Genomic DNA, 25,951 nt, shown 5'->3' on the forward strand with positions numbered 1-25,951 from the left:
CGTGCCTGCGGTGAGCAGACCGTCCGGTCACAATAGTAACTTACACTTAACTGGCTTGCTCACGTCCTAAACAGACCTCTCGAAGTAGAGAAGGCTATTTTGAAGATCAGTGCAAAAGAATTTTTAAGGAATCAGGAATCTTGATTTGGAACACAGATTTGACTTTGTTATTTTACTTTTATTACTCTGCATTCATTTAATATATCCTTTTTTTTTTAAACATCTTTATTGAAGTATAATTGCCTTACAATGGTGTGTTAGCTTCTGCTTTATAACAAAGTTAATCAGTTATACATATACAATATGTTCCCATATCTCTTCCCTCTTGCATCTCCCTCCCTCCCACCCTCCCCATCCCACCCCTCTAGGTGGTCACAAAGCACCGAGCTGATCTCCCTGTGCTATGCGGCTGCTTCCCACTAGCTATCTATTTTACATTTGGTAGTGTATATATGTCCATGACACTCTCTCACCCTGTCACATCTCACCCCACCCCCTCCCCATATAATATATCCTATTAATACGTTTGCACCGACTCTCAATATAAAATTAAATCTGTTTACATAAAATCATTTCGGCTCCAATAAGACTGTAAAAAGATTGCTGTTTAAGGTGCAATAAATATTTAAAACATTTTAAAATGACAAATTATAAAAATCAACATGAATCCAGTGACATTTAAAATGATCACGATATTCCCCAGAAAACAGTTCAATGCAAAGTAGATGTCATCTGATGTTCTCATTCAGTTTGTGTCTTCATCTCTAACCTCAGGCAAACATCTTCTTTTAAGACTAGTGCTTAACCTGTTCCTTGTAAGACATTTAACTCACTGTTACTGCATATTTACTTATTTATGATTGTTCATAATTATTATTTTCTAAAATGTCAGGCAAGAATATTATTATTGCTGTTTTTAAGTAGCCTGCTAAACTGTTTTTGTGGATTTAAAAAAACAAAACACTTCCACTTCCTAAGTTGATGAGATCTACGCAGCTCACAACTGTACCAGGTATTAAAACAGTAAGGGTTAACCCTCACCATCTTTGAGAATTTCCACAGGATGGGTCAACTGTCCACACTTGCACTTGCAGTTTATTGTGCCCAGTGGCTCAAGGAGGAGCAATGCCACTCAAAGAAACCAAACTCCACATTCATTTTCAACCTGTAAACCAAATGACTGTCCAAGGGGCAAAAGGGATACAATGTTTAACTCTAGCAGGGCTGCTAAGGTATTGACACCTACCCATTCCCTGTAAATACTCTTACTTTGGCAATGGCCTCCAAGGTTAACTTCTGGAGTATTCAGCCTGATAAAACGAAATAACTAATGACAATTAGACCATATAATTTTTCCCACTTTTGCCATAAAATGTATAAATTAGGATAACATCTGTTTATATCACTTGCAAAATGCCTATACAGTCAGCCCTTGGCATCCGTGACTTCCACATCCATGGATTCAACCAACCACGGATAGAAAATATTAAAAAAAAATTCCACAAATTCCAAAAATACATTGCATTTCCACTGTACTTCAATTATTTACACAGCGTTGACACTGTGTTAGGTATTATGCATAATCTAAAGATGATTTAAAGTATATGTAGGTTATATGCAAATACTATGGAGGCTACGGTATGTAAGGGACCGGAGCACCTGAAGACTCTGGGGCTCCTGGGGCAGACCCCTGTGGGTACCGAGGGGCGACTACACACTAACACTGCTGCAGCCTGGAAGGTACGTGTCATTTAGAAAGCACAGCTGGTCACACACTGTCCTCTACAGACATATTCTTATAAAGATAGAAATCAACATTTGTAGCATCAGTAGGTTTGATTAGCGAATGCAGGTATAACAATATGTGCCCTTGACTCTAATAATAGCCATATTAGTCGGCTACATGGTGAGCTGCAAGCCTCCGTCCACCACCAGGACGTGCCCTGTAATGTACGGAGACTCTAAAAGAAACGCGACTGCATGGGCCACATCAAGGGGGTCTCCAAACCTCCCAAGAAGGATGTTTTTCTTTAAATGTTCTTCTTTCAAGTCTTTCGTCATATCTGTATGAACAAATCCTGAAAGAGAAATGTTTGCTCATTTAGTTGAAAAGGGCAGACACTAAGACACTTGCTCAATTTCAAAAAAAAAAATAAATTCGCTGCTGAAAATTTGAGATGATTAATAAACCTTGTTTAGGAAATACAGAGTTTTGCTAGCAATCAGTTCCCAAGTCTTCATTTTTTATTCAATTTAACCCAATGAACATTTACTGAACACTAAAATATTTGACCCAACTCGTAGCACAATATGAGTGGATAGATATAAACATGAATAAAAATTCCATTCCTTAAGGAACCTGTAACCTAGGGAGGAAACACTCACTTGCACCCCTAATTATAACAAAAGGAACTTGGGTGAATATCCTGATAGAGGTGAACACAAAGAACCACACAACTGATTAATTTTCACTTGATTAGGGGTGGAGTGGGGGAGTAGAGGGAAGGAAAGCATCACAAACGTGGTCACATGACCTGATTTGGCAGTTCTGACAAAAATTAGTTTCATGTGCTATACCTAAGATAGCTGATGATTAGAAAGACCAGTATTTCCAATGTTCCTATAAGAAAAGAATCTAATGGAATTATCCAATCCTGATGCAAGTATACACAGAAAATTTTAAAATTTTAAAGTTAACACGGCAGTGCTGTGTGCAATAAGGCTTGCAGAGAACATGTTCTCAAGTAGCAAGAGCTGTAGTTAAAGTGACATAATATATGGAGCACCAGTTCTAAATGGTTCATAGCACAGAAGAACTGCATATCTATTAAGGAAATCTTGTGAGATTAGTCTGATACATGTGAATACATATTACCAATAACTTCTATAATCAGCATTCTGTACGCTACTCATCATTTAGACTTAAAAAAAGAAGGCAAAGTACAGCTGTGATGAAACCGCGTCATGGGTACGCTGTGAGCGTAGCTCCACCTACAGGAAGATCCCAGTACTGCACGGGCTGCGGCTACCCAAAAAGCAGGGTCGCAGGGCTCCCGGATCGGAAGCCTCTGGATACACTTCAGGGTCAAAGGTGCCTCAGAAAAGTGAATCAGGAAGAGAACGCACTTCACATGCTTACAACGTCGACTGAATAAATCACGAATCTAACATTTAAATATCCAGGTCATCTTCTCAAAGAGTTCATGATACAATTATTTACTCTAAGGTTGTTTTGAATTCTAGCAAAATTGGCATAAAATATTTCCCCACTAACTCTCAACCCTCGGCAGAAAATCAATGATGCATTTTAATCTTAAAAAACAAAACAGACCTCAATAAACTACAGTAAAAACGCGCTGCAAGAAAGACCTCGTGACTACCGGTTAGCTCAACTTCTAGGTGGCTCTGCTGACGTCCTCTCAGAGGTGGCATTTCGCGGCAAGCAGAGCACTGGGGGAGGACACCCCCCACTAGCTTCCGTCCCCCGCTCTGCTGCACTCTGCAAGCCAACGGCTGGGCACCGCGCACCGTCTAAACTGCAGGCTGCTCCTGTCCCGTGAAGCAGGGGCAGCAGACTGAGAACGGCAGACTGCAGCTCTACATAGCTCCGACTCCAGGACGAAGGTGTGCCGCGTCACGGGTCGTCGTGGTTCCCCTCAAAGGCCCTCAGTTCTTACACTGCAGCCGGGTGGCTGGAAGAGCTCCTGCTCAGCAAGCACCGGGTTGTTACTCAGGCTGTGCTGAAGGGAACTGAGGTGCCCTGCTTCTGGGGGGATGTAAGGCCACACGGTCTGTGAGAGGCCACCGGAAGTGTTTTCACCCTGGGAAAAAGGCAGATCTGGAACAGGGCGCGAGGTGCTGGAAGGCAGACCGCAGGCAGGAAGGGAGATCCAGGCAGTGAGGCGGGGAGAAGGCAGACAGGCCTCTGCCACGGAGACGCGGCCGTGGGACAGACCTGGTCCTCCAGAGAGCCACGGGAGCCAGCCACCGCGGCAGACAGACTGACACACGCGTGCTCCCGACAGGAGACAGGCCTCGTCCGACACCACGGCCTGGACTCACGTCCGTGAGGGGTCAGATCTGTCGAGGAGAGAGCGGAGCCCGCGGGTCCAGCACCGGGTCAGGCTGCTCGGGCCCCTGCCCCGCGGGCTGGCTCTCCCTCCACCGCTCCCACTGAGGGGAGGACCAGGGCGTCATTTCACAGGGGGAGTTCCACGGCCTCTCCCACTGGGAACGGACAGCCGGACGGACAGGCCTCACGGGACAGCTGCCGGCCAGCGCTGGACCCTGCACTGAAAGCCTCAAAGTGCAGTGGGGGGCGGAGGCCAGGCTGAGAGGGAGGGAAGCCGTCCCCAACGCTGGCTGCTCCTCCTGGACCATGATGTCGGATACAGAGGGCAGGAACCTGTCCCAAACGCAAGCACCGTCCTCTCACTGTCAGCAGCTTTTTTTTTTTCTTCTTAAATTAATAGACTTTATTTTTTAGAGCAGCTTTAGGTTTACAAAAAAACTGATCAGAAAGTGGAGGGAGTCCCCACATACCTCATATCACACCGCCTTCCCCGGGCACCCCCCAATTATTAACACCCTGCCTTAGCGCACTGCATCTGGTGAACCAACACTGACTGATACGCTATTAAGTGAAGTCATGGTTTACCTCAGGGGCCGCCCTTTGCGTTGGACAGGTCTATGTTCTCACAAATGCATCTCATCACGTATCCACCACTACAGTCTCGCGCAGAGCAGTTTTACTGCCCTAAAACTCTAACTGCAGCTTCTTCAAATTCATATATATCGTCCCCTAATTTATCAGAAATCAAACAAAAACATGAAGTTAGTCTCTAGTGATAAAGTAGTCCAGGCTCTACCAAATTTCACTATCATTTTATGCTACAGCTCATGAATTACATGATCCTTAATTATAAGTATATCCACAACCAGGGCACTGCATATAAAGTCTCCTAGACTCTCTATCAAATCTCGTAGGACCTGAGCAGAGATATCAGTAGTTTGTAAACATTGCACACACCCGTTTTTGTGCCTGTGTTGTTTCTCAATTTATGATCTCTCCTCGGCCCCAGAGGACGCCCTCCCCTAGCGTTCTCCCACTTTATTTATAAGGCTCTGGAAATTTCACGTTACTACTCATTTGACCACATACATGTTTACAACCCCTTCAAGCGGGGTTATGAAAATTACAGACTCCCAGCTGGTGCCACTGTCCACAGGTGATGTCACTGTGGGCCGCCTATGGGAGTCAGAGGCTTCGGAGGGCTGCAAAGCGGTCACGCCTTAAGCCAGCGAGATAACAGCACAGGCACTCGGCTGAGAACAAGGACGCCGCTGCTGCAGCTCCACACCCGTGATGACACGCTCAGCGCACCTCTGCAAGACAGGAGCTCTACAGGAACAGGAAGCTCCTTCTCAGAAAAGCAAGTGTGCGTTTCTTGTCCAGCGAGAGCTTGTATTTGGTCAGCTCCCAAGGAAATGTACTTCCCTGACCCATTTCTGGCTAGCTATAGAGTATAAATAAACAGCATCTCACTTCCATATGACTTGGTCACTATTTTAGTTTTGAATATTTTGATATACAGCAGAGAGCTTATATTTAAATAAGACGCCAGGACTTCAGCCAGTTTTAGACACCAGTACTACCAATTGTGGGATGTGCACTGTCTGATATGGCTCTCTCTTAGATGTCCATTCTCTGATATAAGTTCCTAGGACCTAGAAGGAATTAAAATAATCCCAGACACTTTTTTAGGGAGATAAAACAAGGCTGTTGCCAAAATCTAGACCAAGATTTTAACCAGAACAAATTTGTATGTCCTAGTATTATGCTTGTAAAAGTGTACAGGGAAGCAGTGTAAAAAATCAACACCACACTGAACAGCACACAACAGCACCTAGAGCAATATCTGTTTTAAGTAGCTTCAAGCTTCTGCAAGAATCTGCCAGCAAGACTTTGTCCCAGGAGTAAACATAAAAGCTCTGCAGCTAAAAAAAGGGGGGAGAGGGAGCAAAACACTTAGGGTACCCTGTAGAAATACATGACTGCTGTACCATCTGTCCAGATGTTAAGTGCACATATCCTTTGAGCCCTGGCAGGTTCAGTCCCAAGATGACACTCATATATATATACTCACCCATGTGCAAAATAAATCACTTACAAGTACTGTCACTGCATTACTAGTCGGACCAGCAAAAGATCAGAAACAACCGAGGTGCCCAATGAGAGGCACAGGTTAAATGAATTACGGTGCACCCATAAAACAGACATTATTGTCTTTTAACTCAGCCATTAAAAATAGCGAAGCAGTCACAAAAGCCCACATTTCGTATGACAGAGACAGAAAGTAGATGAGTGGTTGCTAAAGGCTGGGGAGATTGGCGGGAAATGGGGAGTGAATGCTCACGGCTACAGGGTTTCTTTTGGGTTGATGAAAATTCGATGTTCTCAAATGTATCACGGTGATGATGGAACAATTCTGTGACTACGCTAAACCCACTGAATTGGACACTTTAAATGGGTGAATTATGAGGTATGTGAGTTATATTTCCATAGAGCTGTTATTTTAAAAAGTGAAGCAGTTCTCTATACGGAATCAACTCCAAAATAGATTGTTCTTTGAGTAAAGCAAGGTACAGAACATTGAGAATAGTATGATCAATTTGTGTTTTCTTAAAAATATGTAGTGTGAATGAAAAATGTTGCCTGCCATATCAGTAAACAAAGGCTGGACTTCCCTGGTGGTCCAGTGGTTAGGACTCTGTGTTTCCACTGCAGGGGGCACGGGTTCAATCCCTGGTCTGGGGACTGAGATCCCACAAGCCTCGGCGCCAAAAAAAAAGTAAACAAAGGCTGTTCCAGCCATCAAGCCACTACAGCTGCCCCCCATGGTGAGCCCTGAGGGGACTCAGGATGGGACAGATAGGAAAGCACACGACACTGGCCCCAGAGAGCTGAGGTGCAGATCAAAGGAATGATTCCAGTGAGCCCAGACTCTTGCATCTTCCCATACACAGAAAAGTGCTAAACTCCTTAACTTGAGATGCCTGGTTTTCTTTAATGAACAGTCATCTTTTGATGTTCCGACCACCTGGTGTTTGTTGCAAACGCTCCTCTACATCCTGGCTCCCCCCTTACCTCCTGGGAGCAGCCCCTCGGAGCTGTCTGAGAGGCTGCCTCCCGGGCTTAAGTCCTCAGAACGTCTGCCAAATAAAACCTAATTCTCAACTTTTAGGTTGTGCTTTTTTTTTCAGTCGACAGTATATATATATACATATATATATATATACATATATATATGTATATATATATATGTATATATATATATATATATATATGTTCTACTGACTTATATATGAAATACAGAAAGAACTAGCTGACTGTGGTTGGTTGCCTCTGAGGAAGGAACTGAATGGCCGGAGAAGACTCACTTTTCACTCTATGCCTTTTTGTACTTTTGAATTTTGTACATATTTGTGTTATCTATTGAAAACACATTTTTAAAAGCAATGCATCCAATATAGTTTCAATTTACCAAATATTCTGTTTCTCATATTCAATATTTTCCAATCAGTAACACTTATCCATGATGAGAAATTTATAGTTAATGTAATACCAAAGCTTAGCAACTAATTTATCTTTAAAAAGTTAAAAATATTAGGCAGCAAATGATAGCCTAATTTATTATTTTGCTTGTTCCTTGTTTTTTCCTATTATGATTTGCTTTTAACTGTTTTTAACTTAATTGGAAACTCCATTTGCAGGTGACGAGGAAAACTAACATTAAAAATAAACATATCGGGCTTCCCTGGTGGCGCAGTGGTTGAGAATCTGCCTGCCAATGCAGGGGACACGGGTTCGAGCCCTGGTCTGGGAAGATCCCACATGCCGTGGAGCAACTGGGCCCGTGAGCCACAACTACTGAGCCTGCGCATCTGGAGCCTGTGCTTCGCAACAAGAGAGGCCGCGATAGTGAGAGGCCCGCGCACCGCGATGAAGAGTGACCCCCGCTTGCCACAACTAGAGAAAGCCCTCACACATAAACGAAGACCCAACACAGCCATAGAAAATAAATAAATAAAATAAAATAAAATAATTAAAAAATAATAATAATAATAAACATATCAATTCTGATGTTTATCAACTCTGTTAAAGGATCTGAAGAATCTAGTTGAAATTACTATCTAAAATAAAGTTAATAAATAATCCATAGACTCGATTTAATGCTACCATTTCAACTTGTACTTTGCTTCTAATTAATGAAGCATATTCACACCATGCTTATAGCGCAGCCAATATAATATATTACACTACAGCCAAGATAATAAAGGTCACCCTACTCAGTGTCCACATTTTTTAGCAACAGGTTTTTTCTTTCCTTCAGTGTAAACTGCACTAGAAAGTAAGATCTTTAGGAAAGGCTATACAAACACACATCCCTAACACTCATAAAATTTCCCTTTATATACAAACTGGATTTGCACTATTTAGCCTGTTGCCTTGACAACTAATTAACTCTGACAAAATTAAGCATTCCTTCTCCAGCGTTTCCACGGCATCACAGGGGTACCTGCTTGGCATTCATCACATGGCACTGTAATCATCTGTCTATACACCTGTCTTTCCCACTGTACTTCTTTCCTTGTGGCAGAAATAGCTTATTCGTGTTTGCAATTTTGGAGCGTTGCCAGCCCTCACATACAGGGGACACTCAGGAAGTCTGCTGAACGAATGATTAGAATCAGGAGTAGGAACACTTGCACTACCCTGAAACCATCCAGCTTTGAGATCATCGTGACCTAGAGTTAACTCTTCATCACCCACACTACTGCAATCCCTAAAACAGAGGGAAGCACATACATGCTGCCCCAAGCCACAAATCATCTACTCTATACATGGTTAAACTCGGCTAACACGAAAATCAATCGGGCTGCACAAAGCACACACACACAGAAAGCAGTGCCAAGACCAGAGTGCAGCTTTGAGATTTTCTTTTTTTCTTTTTTTTCCCCCCAAAAATGAATGTATCTAAATCGAGTCATTTATCAAATGTTCATGGATTTGGAATGCTTGAACTCAGCTGGTCTCTGACTAAACAATGAATTGGGACGAAGGAACACTGTAGAGCAAGAGGCCTGCCAGGACATTCCAACAATTCCCTGGTCCCTGCTGGTTCAGCACTGGTGCCAAACGCAACACCAGCTCTAGAGCCCACGGAGCAGAGCGGCCAGGGTGGACTTCAGCCTCCTCCTTACGAGCCCCCAGCGGGCCAGCCCCAGTGCCCACAGCAAGCTGGGACAAAGGTCCCACGGCGACTGGCAGAGACACAGAACACTCACTGTCCTCAACAACCCACTAACCAAACCTTCTATCACACCAGCTAATGAGTGATGATGTAGATTTGAGTTTTAGCACTTTTTTATTAGTCTCTTAACTAATCCAGGCGATTTTTATCAACTAGTAATTTGTCAAAAGGCAAATAATGTAAAGGTAAAAGTTATAAAGTTGGAAGATTCCAGATATTTTAGACAGAACATAATAGCAAAAGGACAAAGAGACCTAAATCTTGTAATGATATAAAACAAATCTAAGGGGTCATGATTTTCAAGCCTTCCTTAGCTGGTAATCAAAAGATAAAGCTTTTGTAACAGTTCCACCAAAAACTAGCTGGGGAACCTTGGGCAACTCACTCTGTCTCTTGGGGCCCAGTCTTCTAAACAGTTAAGATGACTGGAATAAATCATCACTAAGATCCTGTCCACCTAACATTATCCCATAATCAGTGCAAAATTTAAAAATAAAGATCTTATATAAAATATAAGGTACAAGAAAGTTTTTTCTAGGCACCAGTTCATTACTTGATTTTTTAAGCGATCATTTTAGAACTACTGATTTTAGAACTTTTTCTGATCATTTTAGAACTATTTCTAATCATTTCAGAAGTATTCAGGTTCTAAACTACTCATATCTATGAGTATCAATTCACAGGCTAATGAATGGCTTCCTTCTCCATAAAACAAAAACCATAATCAATAGTTATTTTAATAAGTTTTAGATAAACACACAAATGTGTGTATGTCTGACAAATACATAAGCGTGTATGTTTGTGGTGTGTGTGCATGTGTGTGTGCGTGTGCTGTGACATGCATCTGGGCTAGGCAAAGTGCACACTTTCTCACGCCGCCACGCTCTCGTGTCCCCCGTGTGCTGTGAGCCACCCCAGCTCTCTGTCTACACCTCCAGGGAGCAGCTTGGGACCGGCTCCACTGCCACACAGCTCACACGAGAACCAACAGCTGGATATCAACCTGCTCAATTCGTGGACTTGTCAACTCTTTTGGAAAAAAAAAAACCAGACTAAACGTCAGCCTTGGACAGGTCTTTTCTACTTTTTTGTTTATTTTGTTATCTGCAAATTTGTACAAACATATAAATGGTTCTACTCTTCAGACAAGTGATTTCCGAGGTTACCACTGGGACCTGAGACGTGTTTGGAATACTGAACTGCAATGTTTCCTTAAAACTAGAGTCTACTTTGTTACACAGGTCTGCTTGTAAATTTGTGGAACCCCAGGTATTTGAGGCAGCTTCCATAATTTTCATTTTGTATTTCTAACTGGACCAGTACTAACTTTATATGTGCTTAACTGGTTTGTACACCTTGGGACGCTACCTGGTTCGTTTCTGACTCATCTTAGAAGCACCGTACTTAGTACTCACACTCTCAGTGGTTCTGGCCTAGTCCGACAGGACAGTGACAGGACAGTCCCGGAGACTTTGCCTTCCACGTTTGGGAGCGCCTGACACGTTTTCACGTACATACTCTGAAGCGCTCGCACCTGCTCCCACCATCCTGTGAACTCCGTGCACCCACAGTGCTGTCTTCTGGCGCCTGCGTGCTCGCTGGCTGTTTCAGTTACTCCCAGGAGCCTCAAAACGTGTGGACATCGGAAACGGAGACGTGTGTCTAAAACTGGAGCTTTGGGGCAATTTAACCTTTTTGAATTGCGCTTCAGCAAAAGTTTTTCCTCCTAACCCTGCGCCTGTTCTGGTCCAGGCGGAGGCTGGTTCTGCAGCTCTGCCTTGAAGGAGTGCGTCCCCAGTCACTCCACCCCCTCTCCCTTCTGCCCTGAAGGTCACTCGTCACACAGTGGAAATCTAAGTTTAAAGTGGGACTTCAGTCATTTGTAGAATGCTTTGTGTTCACGGGTGCAGACCGCTACCGAACGGAATAAACTTGGTTACAAACTGGGGCAACTAATTTGAAAAGCAACAAACCAGCTGTAAGTTGTACATTCGAATTTATTTTAAAAGTCTTAGCACAAGTTGGAGAATTTCTTTAGCCTTTAGCAACCTAAACTATAATTCCCATCATTCTGTTTCAATATTTTCCAATTACCTGTAACAGACCAACCAGGCTAAATTGGCTTTGCGTCCTATTTAATCCATCAATACTTTCAACTCGTGTGGAATGCCCCTAGTCAGCACAGTGAAAGGAACAGGTGCACTTTATAGCACGTCCCCCTCGCCTTCTTCACAAGGCTCTGACTGCCGCGGCACTGAGCCCACATCTCATTTGCTTTGTCTTCCAGGTGACCTGCGCCCTGCTGGCTTGGTCTTCCTACAGGCTTCACAAGAACACCAGTGTTCCTGATGGATTCTCCACAGGCGGCCAGCTCTACTGCAAGCTCCCCCCTCCCTGTGACTTCTACTCCTGAAGATTCGTTAAATTGCCACCTCTCTAACCACCTTCATTGTCGGCCACTCCCAAACAGGTCGGATTTTCGCAGCCTGAGTTCCTCTGAGCAATACCTCCTGCACACGGGCTAGAACCTGCGGGGGCCGGCGTGCATGCCCTCACTTCTGTTACCACGTGCCACCACTGCCCCCCGCACCATCACACAGCAGGTCTCAGAGCACCCCCTTCGCTCACTAAAGAGGCAACCACAGCTAAAATCACTGTTACAACCTACTACTTCCCAGAGTGACTTTTCAAAAGACGTTTCTTCCTCCTGAGTCTGCGTAAAATATCTTTTTTCCTTCAAATTTTTCTTGGTGTTGAAATTCTAACGTGAATAAGGGGTAGCTCTCTGGGGCACAGTGACACCCAGTGAAAGGCATCTTCTCCATTTTGAAAACAAACATACGTGACCTCTGATCATTCTTTCTCTCTACAAACACTGGCTTTCTGGAGTACAGGCAGACCTCGTTTTATTGCACTTTGCAGACACTGCGTTTTTTTACAAGTTGAAGGTTTTGGGCAACCCGGGATCAGGCAAGTCTATTGGCGCCATTTTTCCAATAGCATTTGCTCACTTCATGTCTCTGCATCACATTTTGGTAATTCTCAAAATATTTCAAACTGTTTCATTATTACCGTATTTGCTGTGGTATCTGTAATCAGCGGTCTTTGATGTTAGCACTACAACTTGACTCGCTGAAGGCTCAGATGATGGTTAGCATTTTTTAGCAATAAAGTATTTTTCAATTAAGGTATGAACACTGTTTTTATAGATATAGTGTTACTGCACGCTTAATAGACTATAGTATAGTGTAAACATAGCTTATATATGCACTAGGAAACCAAAAGGTTTGTTGACTCGCTTCATTGTGACATGCACTCTGCCGCGGTGCCTGGAACCGAACCAGCAGTGTCTCTGAGGTCATCAGTACGTCAGTTATTGTAGGGGATTACTGCATGAAATATGCAAATGACATCATCTACATAGCCTTGTTGGATTATCTCCTCTGGTTCACACTGTTATTAAAAGCACACTGTATTATAGAGCTATTCAGATATTTTAGATATAAAGATGTGTTATTTCTTTAATCTAGACGTATGGAATATGTTAGGTAATAGATGCGTTACTTGGAAAGTTCTGCTTTGACAAACTGACAAAGTCTAAATTAACAAATACTGCATCCCAGTGAGCAGCAAATCAACGAAACGTCCCAAGAAGAGGAGAAAGACAATGAAAATGGAAACAGTTCTCCAAAGGGACACAAAGGTGGACCCGTTCACCTGCAGGGTGTATGCTACCAGTACTCCCCAGCCCACTTACTTGAAATTCTTACATTCAGCTCTTGAGAGTTCTTAACTTAAATACAACTGACTTTTAAGTGAGAAGTTTCTCTTGTGGTTTTAGTACAGATGCAGCGAGCGTCCCGGCCCCCTGAGTCCCGTCAGACCGAGGTCACGCCCTCCTGGGCGGCATGCTCCAGGGCTGAGTAACAGTGTGGGTCCCCTGCTCCTGTCCCAGCACCTCTGAGAAGTGCCTGATGGTGATGACGTACTTACAGACACAAAAACAGTCTTTACTGTTATTGTAAAAAGCCACAGATGCATATAAATTAAAAGAAAAAAGAAGTTCCCACTGACCTGGCGCAACTACATTCACTCTAATTTTCTTTTTTGCTACTTCTTTAGCAAGAGCGCGTGAGAATGCAACTAGCCCGCCTTTGCTGGCGCTGTACACGGATTGGCCAGAACTGCCTTTTACACCTGCAACGCTTCCTGGAAAAAGAAATGAGAGCAAATTCAAACCAATTAATGGGGTTACTATTCTGAATGTTCAGATACTCTGCAGTAAACAAACAAGGTACAAACTATTCTACCCTGTCCTTTGCTAAAATTAGGAATCCTAACCATTGTCATTTGAGTAGTAAGACTTAGGGTCTGAGTCTGCTCAGATACACAGAGAAAACAGGATCCTAAAGAAGCTCACGGGAAACCCTGAGTGCCAGGCAGGGGTTGAGAACAGATCCATTAAGTGACAGGAACCCATTCTCATCTCTGAGGAGGTCAAACATGATGAAAATTCTACAATAGTTACAAAGGCTTCCAGTAGGAAAAGGTTAAAACCAGAAAAAAAGTCAGATAAAGGCTGATTTTATGATTCTACCACATACATAAGGAAGTATTTATTTCCACCTAAAAAAAATAGTTCATCTGAGGATAAATCTTACTAAATTTCAACTACTATCAATCTAAATTAGCAAAGTTTCAATTGCAAACTATCTGTAAAATTGCAATTTAGTTACCTTCAGTGATGTATTAACCTGTACTGCCTACTATAAAGATTCTTGGGTGGCTTCATTTATATGAATATGAAAGAATAATTTGTAATTCAAGTATCAATTGTATGGAAATAAATTCTTGCAGAAGAGAAATTGGGGAAATAATTTTCTCCACCAGTGACCTGTACTTATGATATAAAAATTAATCAAGAGCCTCAGAAAATTTTTGAGAAAGTAATTTAATTTTAGAAAAAGAGAACATTCCAAATACTTCTCAAATTATAATCAACAAGTCCAATATTAAAATATTTAACCACGTTAGATGTCACATGCCAGTTAATGACAAAGGAAGAGAAATATGAAGCACAGGAAGAGAGAAAAGACACATCAGACACAGGAAATGCAGGTGGACACAGAAAGGGGTTTGGGGAGAAAGAAAAACAAGGAGAGACACAAAAAAGAAAGAACAACGCAGGCTTAAGAGGAAAGGCCGAGCATGAGGCCGGAGCAGCTTTATTTCAGGCCATGCGCTACAGTTCACCTGTCAGTGATAACTTCGGAAACACAATGGACTTTCTCGCAGTTTAAAGTAGTCCCCTCTGTGATAAGAGTCCCCTAGTTTATTTTCAATACTCTATTTTTATTTACTTTCAGCACGAGTCTAAAAGTTTGCATGTAAACAAAGGACTGATATGGGCTTTTTGTATATATCTAAAAGGGGGATATTTTAGAGTTAAACAAATACACCCCACGTTATCAGGTGAAACATACAGGCCAGTGTACCAGCTTACAAGAACCCAAATCATATCTGGCTGTGTTAGATGGCAAAGGTCAACTCATTTACTAAGCTTTTATAAGAAAACTGACCTCTCACATTTTTAAGGGTAAATGTCAAAAATGTTCTACTTCTTATTAGCACAGTATTCTTTCTTTTTCTCATTTTCAAAAAAGAAAAACCCTATATTCTGGCTTAAAAAACCCTTATATTCTGGTTTAACACCCTATATATACACCCTATATTCTGGCTTGGAAAGACAGCTCCTGCATTAGAAAGAACAGGGTCACTGACTTTCACAGAGCAGCACCCCCCTTCTGTGGCCTTCTACGGTATCACCACTTAAAAGGCAGATGGCATGCTGCTATTTTCAAACTGTCAGACTGAAATACAACTTCAAGCCACTTTGCACTTTAAGGTCTATAGGCACATTCTACAGTCTGTCTGCCCTGTGGGGCAGGTGAACTGAAGACTAGGAGTTACTTACATCCATCCTAAAAAACTGAAAAGGTTATTCTCTTAAGTAAACCTCCTCTTAGACCTCTGAACTAGATTTATTAGTGACCCATGCAACAGCCGTAGAAATCACTTTTCAGCCCCCACTATCAAAAAGTTTTTAATTTCTTGGCCACAGTTTGAAAATTCGGTTTTACATAAAAATCAGGATGTTCGGACTTCCCTGGTGGCGCAGTGGTTAAGAACCCGCCTGCCAATGCAGGGGACACGGGTTCATGTCCTGGTCTGGGAAGATCCCATGTGCCGCGGAGCAACTAAGCCCGTGCGCCACAGCTACTGAGCCTGTGCTCTAGAGTCCGAGAGCCACAACTACTGAGCCCACGTGCCACAACTACTGAGCCTGTGCACCTAGAGCCCGTGCTCCACAACAAGAGAAGTCACCGCAGTGAGAAGCCAGTGCGCCACAACGAAGAGTAGACCCCGCTCGCCACAACGAAAGCCTGCAGGCAGCAACGAAGACCCAACACAGCCAAAAATAAATAAATAAATAAATATTTTTAAAAGTTAAAAAAAAACCAGGATGTCCAATTTCTCTTAACAAATCCAAATAGCTGGCCAAACTGCACCACGTTTGTGCACATCAACCACCTGCCGGATCGGAGCCACTCCCCACTGGGAACCTTCTGTCATGAATCACCTGGCTCGTGCTGTCTCCTTCCCAATACCTGGTGGTGTCACTCATATAACACCTGCTTGACCACTAGGAGAATGTAAATGGGTGATTCCTGTTTTACCGATTAATCAGTTAATCCAATCCTTTTTCTACAGATAATAAAGATACATTCCGTCCAAGTTTCACAAGTAAATATGTTCCAAATTAGTTGATAACTTTCTTATGGTACATGAGATAATAATAAATCCACAGAGGTCAGACTCACCCACATTCACAATGGACCCTGTCTGCTGTTTAATCATTGTCTTCACGGCAGCTCTACAGGTCAGCATGGAGCCCAAGAGGTTAGTATGAAGCTGAGATAGCATATCTTCGGCGTTTGTCCTTACTAAGAGGTTATCCCTACCAAAAAAACAAAAACCATATAATTTAAAATTGGGATAAAACAAAACAAATTAAAAAGTCAAGAAATACGTAACATTTTTCCTGAATGCAGAATACAAGAAGTGCTTTATATTTGAGCTAGAACACCTAGAGAGCACCTTTTAAACTTGGTGTGAGGCACTAAAATAACAACTGATAAGCCAGAAAGGATCCCTTGGAGGACAGGCCCTGACCCCACTCAGGTAGAGGGGCACATACCCCTAACTGCTCAAAGTAGGGCCATGTGGCCAAAATAGCTCGAATGAAGTATCTGCCACACTACGCCTTGCTTAGAAAGTAAATTTTTATATTATTCTAAATATTCTGTCCTAAATTCATTAAAAAAAAAAAAAAGAATACCCACTCTGATTCCATTAATATTAACTGAGAAAACATATATGGTGGCAGAGGTCAGGACCATGGTTACCTATAAGGAAGTACTAATTGGGAAGAAACTGAGAGAGCCTGCTGGGGTTCTGGAAAAGTTCTGCAGCTCAATATGGGCGGTGATTACAATGTTAAACCTGAACTGTACCCTTACTATAATCTCAATATAAAAGAATGAAAAGTGTGTGGATTGACAGATCAAGTTTCAAAATACATAGTTCTTCTTCCAATTAGAAGTAAAACAAGTTAATTAATATGTTAACTCATATTAATCAAAGACATAGAAGGAAAAAAAGACATATAGAAATGTACTTAACTTTGTGACCAACCTGTTAATTCCAGCTGCATTTACCAAGAAGTTAACTCGACCTAAGTTTTTCTCTATCTCTTCAAATGTATTTTGAACATCATGTTCTTTGGCAACATCACAGCTCAATGCCAAATGATCTCCTACATAACAAAATTAGATCAGAATTACTTATAACTTGAATTTAAAAATGATTCAATACACATTTGTCAAGCATCTACTATGAGCCAGATCTGTTCTATCCAGAACATGAGATAAAACATGATTATTTCCCCGATTCCTCATTTCATGGAGTTCAGTCTAACAAACTGGATGGGGGCAGGTGGGTAAAAAGAAATAAAGTACTTTGTATGATTCATCTAACAACATTTATAGCTTTGACACTGACCCCACGCTATGCAATTCAACAGTTTTCTCTGTTTTATATTCCTTTTTTTGAAACTTAACGTCTAATTCAGTTAGGTTTTTGATGGTTTCCTGGCCCTGAAATAAACTCTAGGATTTTTTTGTTTGTTTAACTATGTCACATATATTATAATGATTATTGTTCAAGTCTGACCATTAGGAGAGATAAGACAAAGCAGGAAGCTGTTAAAAAAAAAAATGCTAAAACTTTTTTACTAAAAACAACTCTTACCTGCTTTTTAAACATATCCACTTTTTTTGAAATGTTTAAATACCAAAAAAATTACACTTCAAAGAAAGTATTCTTTATTTAATAATACACCTTTTTAATACTCTAAACTGTAGATTTTTTAAAAAACTAAACAATTGTTTATCTTCTGGCTAACCTTGCCTAATACATTAACATTATCTCCTTAAACATTCGAAGACAGTAGGTCATCCGGGAAGTGACACTTTCTGGGTGGAAACCAGTCACTCATGGACCACGTAATTCAAGGAAATGCAAGGCCCCAGAGCATCTGCCTCTCCCTCGGCTCTTATCTGAAGACATGCTGGACCCACAACCCCTGAAACCCAACCAGCAGATTTCATCCTGTCCAGCCAACACTGATGGCGTGGGGTGACCCAGAAGGACCCCCACGTTCTCGCCCCTTTGAATCTGAGCAAGAAGCATGGCTGAGATGCTCCCTGGTCCATAACGTACCCGCGGCCCACGTAATCACTTCGGTGAAGCCGTCGGTGACGTTCCTGTGAAGGTGCCCCCCCGCCCCCGACGGTGAACCAGGTGCCCCAGGTGCCCCTGCTCCCGGCCCGCCTACTACCTCAGCAACAGCTGCGAGCTCGGACCCTCACAGCACCCTGTCTCCCTACCCTCCAGAAACTGAAATTCGCAGAGCAACTGACAATCCATTCCTAATAAACGGGGGGAAATGGAGTTTAAGTGCAATAACAAGGAATCCGGCGGAACAAATCTCATTGTCCCTTGGTGATGGTCACCAAAGCAACGTAGTGACGTCAGTGCCTTGGACACAGGAAAGCAGACCGGGTACAACCAGGACCGCAGGAGCGGCGAACGTCCTGGGCCGGCACTGCCTGCGCATGCGCACACGTACCGACGCGCAAGAACACGCAGGCGCGCCGGGAAGCCTCGCCAGACCGCGCCGCACCTGCGGCACGCACCGCCCCGCGCCCCACACGGTGAGCCTGACCGGCCCGGGGAGGAGGGCGCCCACGACGGCTTCTCGGACCCGCACCGGCCGCGGTCCACACTCGCCGCGCGGAGGCGGGGCGCCTCCGGTCGGTACCCACCGCCCAGGTCCCCGGCCACGGCTCTGGCCCCCTGCAGATTCCGGGCGACGATGGCCAGTCGGTAACCTCTCTGGGCCATCAAGCGGGCCACCGCCCTGCCGATGCCCCGGGAGCCTCCGAACACGGCGCACACCCTGTCCATCTGGGACGGGGAGCCGCAGACCCGGAGGAGGAGGCTACAAGGGCCGACCCTTCCCACCGGCCTCGCGCCTTCACACCACGGCGGCTCCCACAAACCGAAGCGCCGCCCCAGACCTCCCGCCGCCGGACTGGAGCCCGGGAGGGCGGAGGCGCCCAGAGCGCCACGTCATCACGTCACGTCGGCGCGCAGACGTCAGTGGGCAGGGGCTACGGGCGCCACGCCCTTCGCGGACGCGAACGTGGGCGGGAAAATCCAGGGGCGACAGAGACGGGACGCGAGAGCCGGCTAGAAGGGGCCGCGCTGCATGCTGGTACTTGTAGTCTCGGTGCCGGCGGAAGGGCGCGGGCGCGGTGCCGTGGGTGGGGTAGGGTCTGCCCTGCAGTCGGTGGGCCCTGGGCTCCGGCTTTGCCAACACCCTGGACGCTGGATGTTCCGTCGTCAGATCAGGACCGTGCCGGCTTGGGACACAGGGACCACAGCGTTAGGACCCGGGACGGACTCTCCAGGTTGTGTTTGGCTGAGACCTGAGGTCCTCCCGTGAAGGAGCGGACACCGGAGTCAGCGTCACGGCAGACCCTGGTCTTCCTGTTGTCCAGCTCGGCTCATGTGCCCCACGCAGGGTGAGGCCTAACAAACCACACCGTGGGCGCGTCTGGAGCAGAGAGATGTTTCCTACAGGGCCGTAAGAGGGAAGAACAGGCCTGACTCCAGAGTGGGTCTGTTTCTTCCACTTTAACCTCTGTATTCTGTTGCTTTTATTGAGTTAAGAATGTTGCCTGCAGGCTGAAATATACAGGAGAGCCAGTGCTCAAAGCTCTGACCTTTAAGGGGACACCACTTTTCCATTCACACAGAGATAAAAAGTTGCAGAACAAAGAATAACGTTGGTCTAGTTGGAGGTTTACAGGAACATCGTGACCTGACCTTTGTGGAGAAGCTGCAAGAACAAGGGATTCCTACACAAAATGGGCAACAACCAGCCACACCCCCTCCCTTACCTGGCCTTTAAAAATGCTTTGGCGGTTTTGGGGGCACAAGGCACCCATCTCCTTGCATGGCCCTGCAATAAACCTTTCTCTGCTCCGGAGTCCGACGTGTCAGTATTGTTGGCCTCACTGTGTGTCTGGCACATGAACTTGGTTCGGTAACAGTTTCAGGGAAGGAGTTTTAATGGGCACAATTGGCTAGGAGGTCTGCGGAGCGTGTACCCCGCTTCTGATTGGTTGGTGGTTAGGTAACAGGGTGGTGTTCCAGGAATCTCAGTCATCAGCCTCTGGTTCCAAACAGTCTGGGTCCCTGTGCTTGTGCTTGGCCTGAAGTCACCATCCTCCACCGGGTGGGACCTTAGTTCCTGCAGAAGAGCTCAGAGACATGTATCAGGTTGTTATGCAGGTCCCCTGAGGAGAAACCAGGACTCTGCCCCATCTTGCGCTATTGTTTCTTTCTGCACCCCTCCGCTAATAAGTAACTGTTGGAATCTGCCCTTTGGAACTCAGGAAAGGTCTAGGAAGCGGAAAGCCTTTTTCCTACGAACAAGAAATAGGTGACGTGGAAAAGCTTTTATACCCGGGAGGGTCTCACACGGTCCTGCTCAGTTTCAACCCCCCCCCCCAAACCTTCTTTGATTCTCCTGCATCTTCAGGGGAACAGGTGTTGGACAAGAAAAGGAATAACATTTTGGACAGAGGGGTTAATCATAAACGCAGTTTTAGGGGGACTCGGTTTCACCTGCCTGAAGGAGTGGGACACAAGGGTCAGACTCAGCCCAGACCCCGCCCTCCCTCCCCCTGTCCCACCCGGGCACACCGTTCTCAAAGGGAGCTGTTGTTGAGGCAGGTGCCCAGTCAAGAACATACAGGAGGAGCTCAAGAAAGGGTAACTGAACGGTCTTGCCTCGAGCATCCTCGGCTGCTGCAAACAAACAAAAGTACTTACTGCAATTCTGAAGAGGATGTGCTCAGTGCTCTCCGGGTTAATAAGCTGAAAGTCGAGCATTTGTTACAATTTTACTTGATACAATCTTTATATTAAATGTTTCAGAAAAGTAAACCGTGGTCCCTACTACTAAAATGTAGACCATCTGGGGGCAACAGGACAACGACACATGAAACACTAAGGAGCAGCACACAATCATGAAGTGCAAAATTATCTCAACAGGAGAGCTCAGAGGAGAGGGAGGTCAATGAAGGATGAAGAAATGAATGGAGAAGCTGGATTTCAGGGCTGGATGCAGATTGAATGAAGGCAGGGGAAGAGCCAGAACAAAACCAAAATCCTAAGCAAATTGAGCATCATTTTTGTCCTACCTAGCTCCTGGAGGGATCTGAAGTGGCTTGCAAAAATACATAGTAAAACCTCACATCCATTAGGATGGCTACTATTAAAAAAATAACTAATAATAACAAGCATTGGTGAGGATGTAGAGAAATCGAAACTCTTGTGCACTGTTGATGGGAATGTAAACTGGTACAGTTGCTCTGGAAAATGGTACGGTGGTTCCCCAGAAAAATTAAAGATAGTCTTACCATATAATACAGCAATTCCACTTCTGGGTAATTCCACTTCTCGAAAGAATTGAAAGCAGGGTCTTGAAGCAATATTTGTAAACCCATGTTCATAACAGCATTATTCATAATAGCTAAAACAAAGAAGCAACCCAAGTGACCACTGATGGATGGTGGACAAGCAAAATGTAGTACACGCATGCACACACACTGGAACATTAGTCACCCTTAGAAAGGAATTTTGCAATATGCTACAACATGGATGAACCTTGAGGACATTACACTAAATGAAATAAGGCAGTCACGAAACAACAAATACTGTATGATTCCACCTATACGAGGTACTCAGAGCAGTCAGAATGATACAGACAGAAAGTAGGATGGAAATTGCCAGAGGCTGGGGAGGAGGAGGAAAGGAGGGTTGATGTTTAACAGGTATAATGTTTCTGCAAGATGAAAAGAGTTCAGGAGAGGCATGGTGGTGATGGAGGTTACCATATGGGTGTTACTTAATACTATACTTAATACTATACGCTTAAAAATGGTTAAGAAAGTAAATTCTATGTGTATTTTACCACAATTTTTTAAATTGGGGAAGAAAACAACCACAGCCATACAAATATTAACATTGACAACAAGAACACTGAATGCAGTTTAAAGTTTCTTAATGGGGTTGTCTTTTGTCCCTAACGTATATAACAATCCTGTCAAAATACTGTGACTTGAGAGCACTTGAAATATTTCTTCTCTGAGGAGTTATAGCACAAACTTGATACTGGGTTGTTTTCAAGTTTTAGAAATTATTTTATGGTTTTTTATTTAATTTTGTCTTTTAATTATGTAAAACATTTGCACGGTTCTTAAGTGTAAACCACAAAGCAGGTACATTCAGAGAAGCACAGCTTTCATCCTTGTCTCTGTTTCCTGTTCTCTTCCTCCCCCTATAAAATGTTAAATTTTTATTTATCCTTCCATTCTTTCTTTTTGAAAATATGAGAAAATGCATGTCTCTTTCCTGTTTTACCCTCTTTCTTATACAAAGGTCAGACACTACAACAATTGTTCCACACCTTGCTCTTTTCAGGGTAATAATATATCTTGGAGATCATGCCATGATTCTTTTCACACTTGCACAGTCCTCCATATAGGGATTGTGATTGGCAGAATCCTAAAGACGACCCTCCCCATCCCACCCCAGCTATTCAATCCAACACTACCCTAGGAACCACTGGGAAGAGAATTTGAAGACGTAATTAAATCCCAATTCAATAACCTTAAAATATGTAGGTGATCTGAGTGAGCCTAGTCTAATCAGGTGATGCTCTTAAACCAGACCATTTTCTCTGGCTGGTGGCAGAGGAGAAGTCAAAGACACTGAAGCCTGCTCAAAAACAAAAACCAAGCAATCCAATCGAAAAATGGGCAGAAGACCTTAACAGGCACTTCTCCAAAGAAGATGTACAGATGGCCAGTAGGCACATGAAAAGATGCTCAACATCACTAATTAGAGAGATGCAAATCAAAACTACAATGAGGTATCACCTCACACTGGTCAGAATGGCCATCATTAAAAAGTCTACAAATAGCAAATGCTGGAGAGGGTGTGGAGAAAAGGGAACCCTCCTACACTGTTGGTGGGAATGTAAGTTGGTGCAGCCATTATGGAGAACAGTATGGAGGTTCCTCAGAAAACTAAAAATAGAGCTACCATATGATCCAGCAATCCCACTCCTGGGAATATACCCAGACAAAACTATAACTCAAAAAGATACATGCACCCCTATGTTCACAGCAGCACTATTCACAATAGCCAAAACATGGAAACAACCAAAATATCCATTAACAGATGAATGGATAAAGAAGATGTGGTATACAATAGAATACTACTCAGCCATAAAAAAGAATGAAATAATGCCTTTGTAGCAACATGGATGCAACTAGAGATTATCATATTAAGTGAAGTAAGTCAGAAAGAGAAAGACGAATACCATACGATATCACTTATATGTGGAATCTAAAATATGGATTCTAATAAACTTGCACTGCTTACATACTTACACATAAAGTTACTGTATATATAAAAATATTTTCAAGGACTCATGGGCTTGGGAATATTCAAAAGACATTATTGCTACATTTCAGTATTTACCAAAAAAAGCCACAAAGTAATTTCAAACATTAAGCCACTGCAAAGACCTATCTACAAAACAGACTCATAGACATAGAGAACAGACTTGTGGTTGCCAAGGGGGAGAGGGAGGGAGAGGGAGAGGGATGGACTGGGAGTTTGGGGTTAGTAGATGCAAACTATTATATATAGAATGAATAAACTACAAGGCCCTACTGTACAGCACAGGGAACTATATTCAATATCCTGTGATAAACCATATGGAAAAGAATATTAAAAAAGAATGTATATAATGTAATGTGTATAACTGAGTCACTTTGCTGTACAGCAGAGATAGGCACAACATTGTAAATCAACTAGACTGCAATAAAAAAAATTTTTTTTGAAGGAAAAAAAAGACAAAGACACTGAAGCCTGAGGGGGATTCAGGGCCTGAGACATGTTCCTGCCGGCCTCCAGGAAAGAAGCAAACAGCTATGCTGTGAACTGCTCATTGGAGGCCGAGAGCAAGACCCAGCTAAAAACCATCAAGAAAATAAGGACTCCAATTCCACAGGGACAAGGAGCTGTGTTCTGCCAACCAACAGTGAGATGGGAAGAGGACCCAAGCCTCAGGTGAGAATTCAGCACCAGCCATACCTGGACCCCAAGTATGTGAGGCGTGGCACCAGGACTGCTGACCCACAGGAGCTGTCAGATTAACAAACATGTGTGCCCTTTAAAAAAAAAATACATGGGTAAATTTTAAAAGGCAAAGGAGGCCACCTTCACCACTCAAGGCAAGGAAAATAACATGGGGTCAGTGGAAAGGTTATAAAAATCAAGCCATGCTGTAAGAATCTCTGCAGTACTAAAGAAGAGATGCATATGTGATTCCAAGTTTCCTAGTGGTCAAAGCAAATAAGGACACACGATTAAGTACAAGTTGTAATTTCTATAAGAAGTGAATATACTGGTTGCACAGCAAAGAGGTCTGAGTGATGGTTCCTCCTCGTGGGTCTCATAAAAGGCACCCTGAGTATTACAGTGGGCTTCGCTTTTCATGAAAAAACTATACTGCAAGGTCATTTTATAGCATCTATTTTTATTAGAGGACAGAACACCAAAACAGACTTTATTGAAAGTGAGTGCAGTAGGAATGTAAACAATACAAGCAAACATCCAGACACAAGAATGGGTCTTTGGGTATTCGAAACATTGAGGAGATAAGCCTGGTTACAGGAAAGTTGAGATAGTGCTGGGTTACAGAGGCTTTAAAACCAGATGCAGGCATTAAACAGGGAGGCGCTTTAACCCTACAAGTCACAAGATAAAAGCTGAATTTAAGAACATGGTGTATGTAAGGGTGGGCTAGACCAAATTTGTCTAAGCCTCTGTGCGACTACGCACTCATATGCAACCTTGGAAAACCTGTTTTAGACAAATTACCGGTATATGGGTCAGTCTAAATGCCAATTATCAGTACGTTCCTGGCACCCAGCATCATGGGGCAAAGCAGAGAGGTTCAATCCTTGTGACAAGTTCTGTCAATTTCAGTAGGAAAAGGGTTATACTTTTTTCTGCATGTTGTTTTAGCAAAAACCCTGGTTTTTAGATGTATTGCATCTACCACAAAGATTATGAACCTAGGAGACAAGGTGACATTCAAATTCTCAGAGCTTTCCGATGTTCCTCTCTGTGTATACACACCAATTGTCAGGGGGAGCTGCTCTTTTGCCACTTACTTCGGTTTAAACCCCAAGGCAATTTCCCCCCTCTTAGTGCAATGTCACCACCATCCCAGCTGAGGACACTCATCACAACGAATCAGCCATCAGGCAGGAAGGCTGCAGCAGGGGAGGGTCTCCCGGACCCCTTGAGAGCAGAATGAGGGCCTGTAAATTAATCTGGGTCTCCTTCCCCAGCAGGACAGTGAAGAAAGCCACGAGGATGGGCCACCTCTGGTCTTTCCTTCTCACGCCACATGTCACTTTTGTGATAACATGCTGACTATATTTTACACTTTAATCCAAACCAACCTTAGAATATATTTTCTCTTGACTCCACTAACTGGAGTCACGCGAGAAAATTCCTTATGTATAAAGACTATTGTACACAGTTTTAAATGTACATACTTTGTATTCTTTTTTCTTATTACAAACGGAATACCATTTAATTGCAAGAAGAATTTTAGAAAAAACTATATTTTTAAGGTAAATAAAAACTAATTGAAAGTGTTGTACACTTTAAATGGGTGAATTATATGGTATGTGAATTATATCTCAATAAAACTGTTATTAAAAAAATTAATTGAAAGCCCACTGGCCTTGTACATGAAGTTTAAAATGGCAGCTAACTGTAAGTGGGTTTCTTTCATGGGTATTCTTATAAGCCAAGATTTACAACACCCGAGATACCTAATCTACAGAAATGAATAA

General features: G+C 43.4%; 2 protein-coding genes across 4 annotated transcripts in view; both read right to left on the reverse strand.

Annotated features, from left to right (window-relative positions):
- Positions 1-508: 508 nt before the first annotated feature.
- CBR4 (carbonyl reductase 4) lies at positions 509-19,064 on the reverse strand. 3 transcript variants are annotated; one of them, XM_082402148.1, is made up of 5 exons: positions 18,761-19,052; positions 17,070-17,190; positions 16,196-16,332; positions 13,389-13,523; positions 509-2,078 (listed from the first exon to the last, which is right to left on the reverse strand). In XM_082402148.1, the coding sequence occupies exons 1-5, from the start codon at positions 18,900-18,902 to the stop codon at positions 1,900-1,902; spliced, it is 714 nt and encodes a 237-aa protein (XP_082258274.1). In that variant the 5' UTR covers positions 18,903-19,052; the 3' UTR covers positions 509-1,899. The 3 variants fall into 3 exon arrangements, with proteins under 3 accessions (XP_082258274.1, XP_082258276.1, XP_082258275.1); XM_082402150.1 differs by lacking the exon at positions 509-2,078 and adding an exon at positions 4,734-4,801 and having other exon boundaries at positions 18,761-19,058; XM_082402149.1 differs by lacking the exon at positions 509-2,078 and adding an exon at positions 11,292-13,302 and having other exon boundaries at positions 18,761-19,064.
- Positions 19,065-19,621: 557 nt separating this feature from the next.
- Positions 19,622-25,951, reverse strand: part of LOC309633367 (uncharacterized protein) — a 68,540-nt gene continuing 62,210 nt past the window's right edge. Inside the window, exon 6 of the mRNA XM_082402159.1 lies at positions 19,622-21,540. The gene's annotated coding sequence lies outside the window, so the exon portion shown is untranslated. The remainder of the gene's footprint in view (positions 21,541-25,951) is intronic.

This window comes from Balaenoptera borealis (genome assembly GCF_965194805.1).
Source record: "Balaenoptera borealis genome assembly, chromosome: 8".
NCBI classification, from domain to species: domain Eukaryota; kingdom Metazoa; phylum Chordata; class Mammalia; order Artiodactyla; family Balaenopteridae; genus Balaenoptera; species Balaenoptera borealis.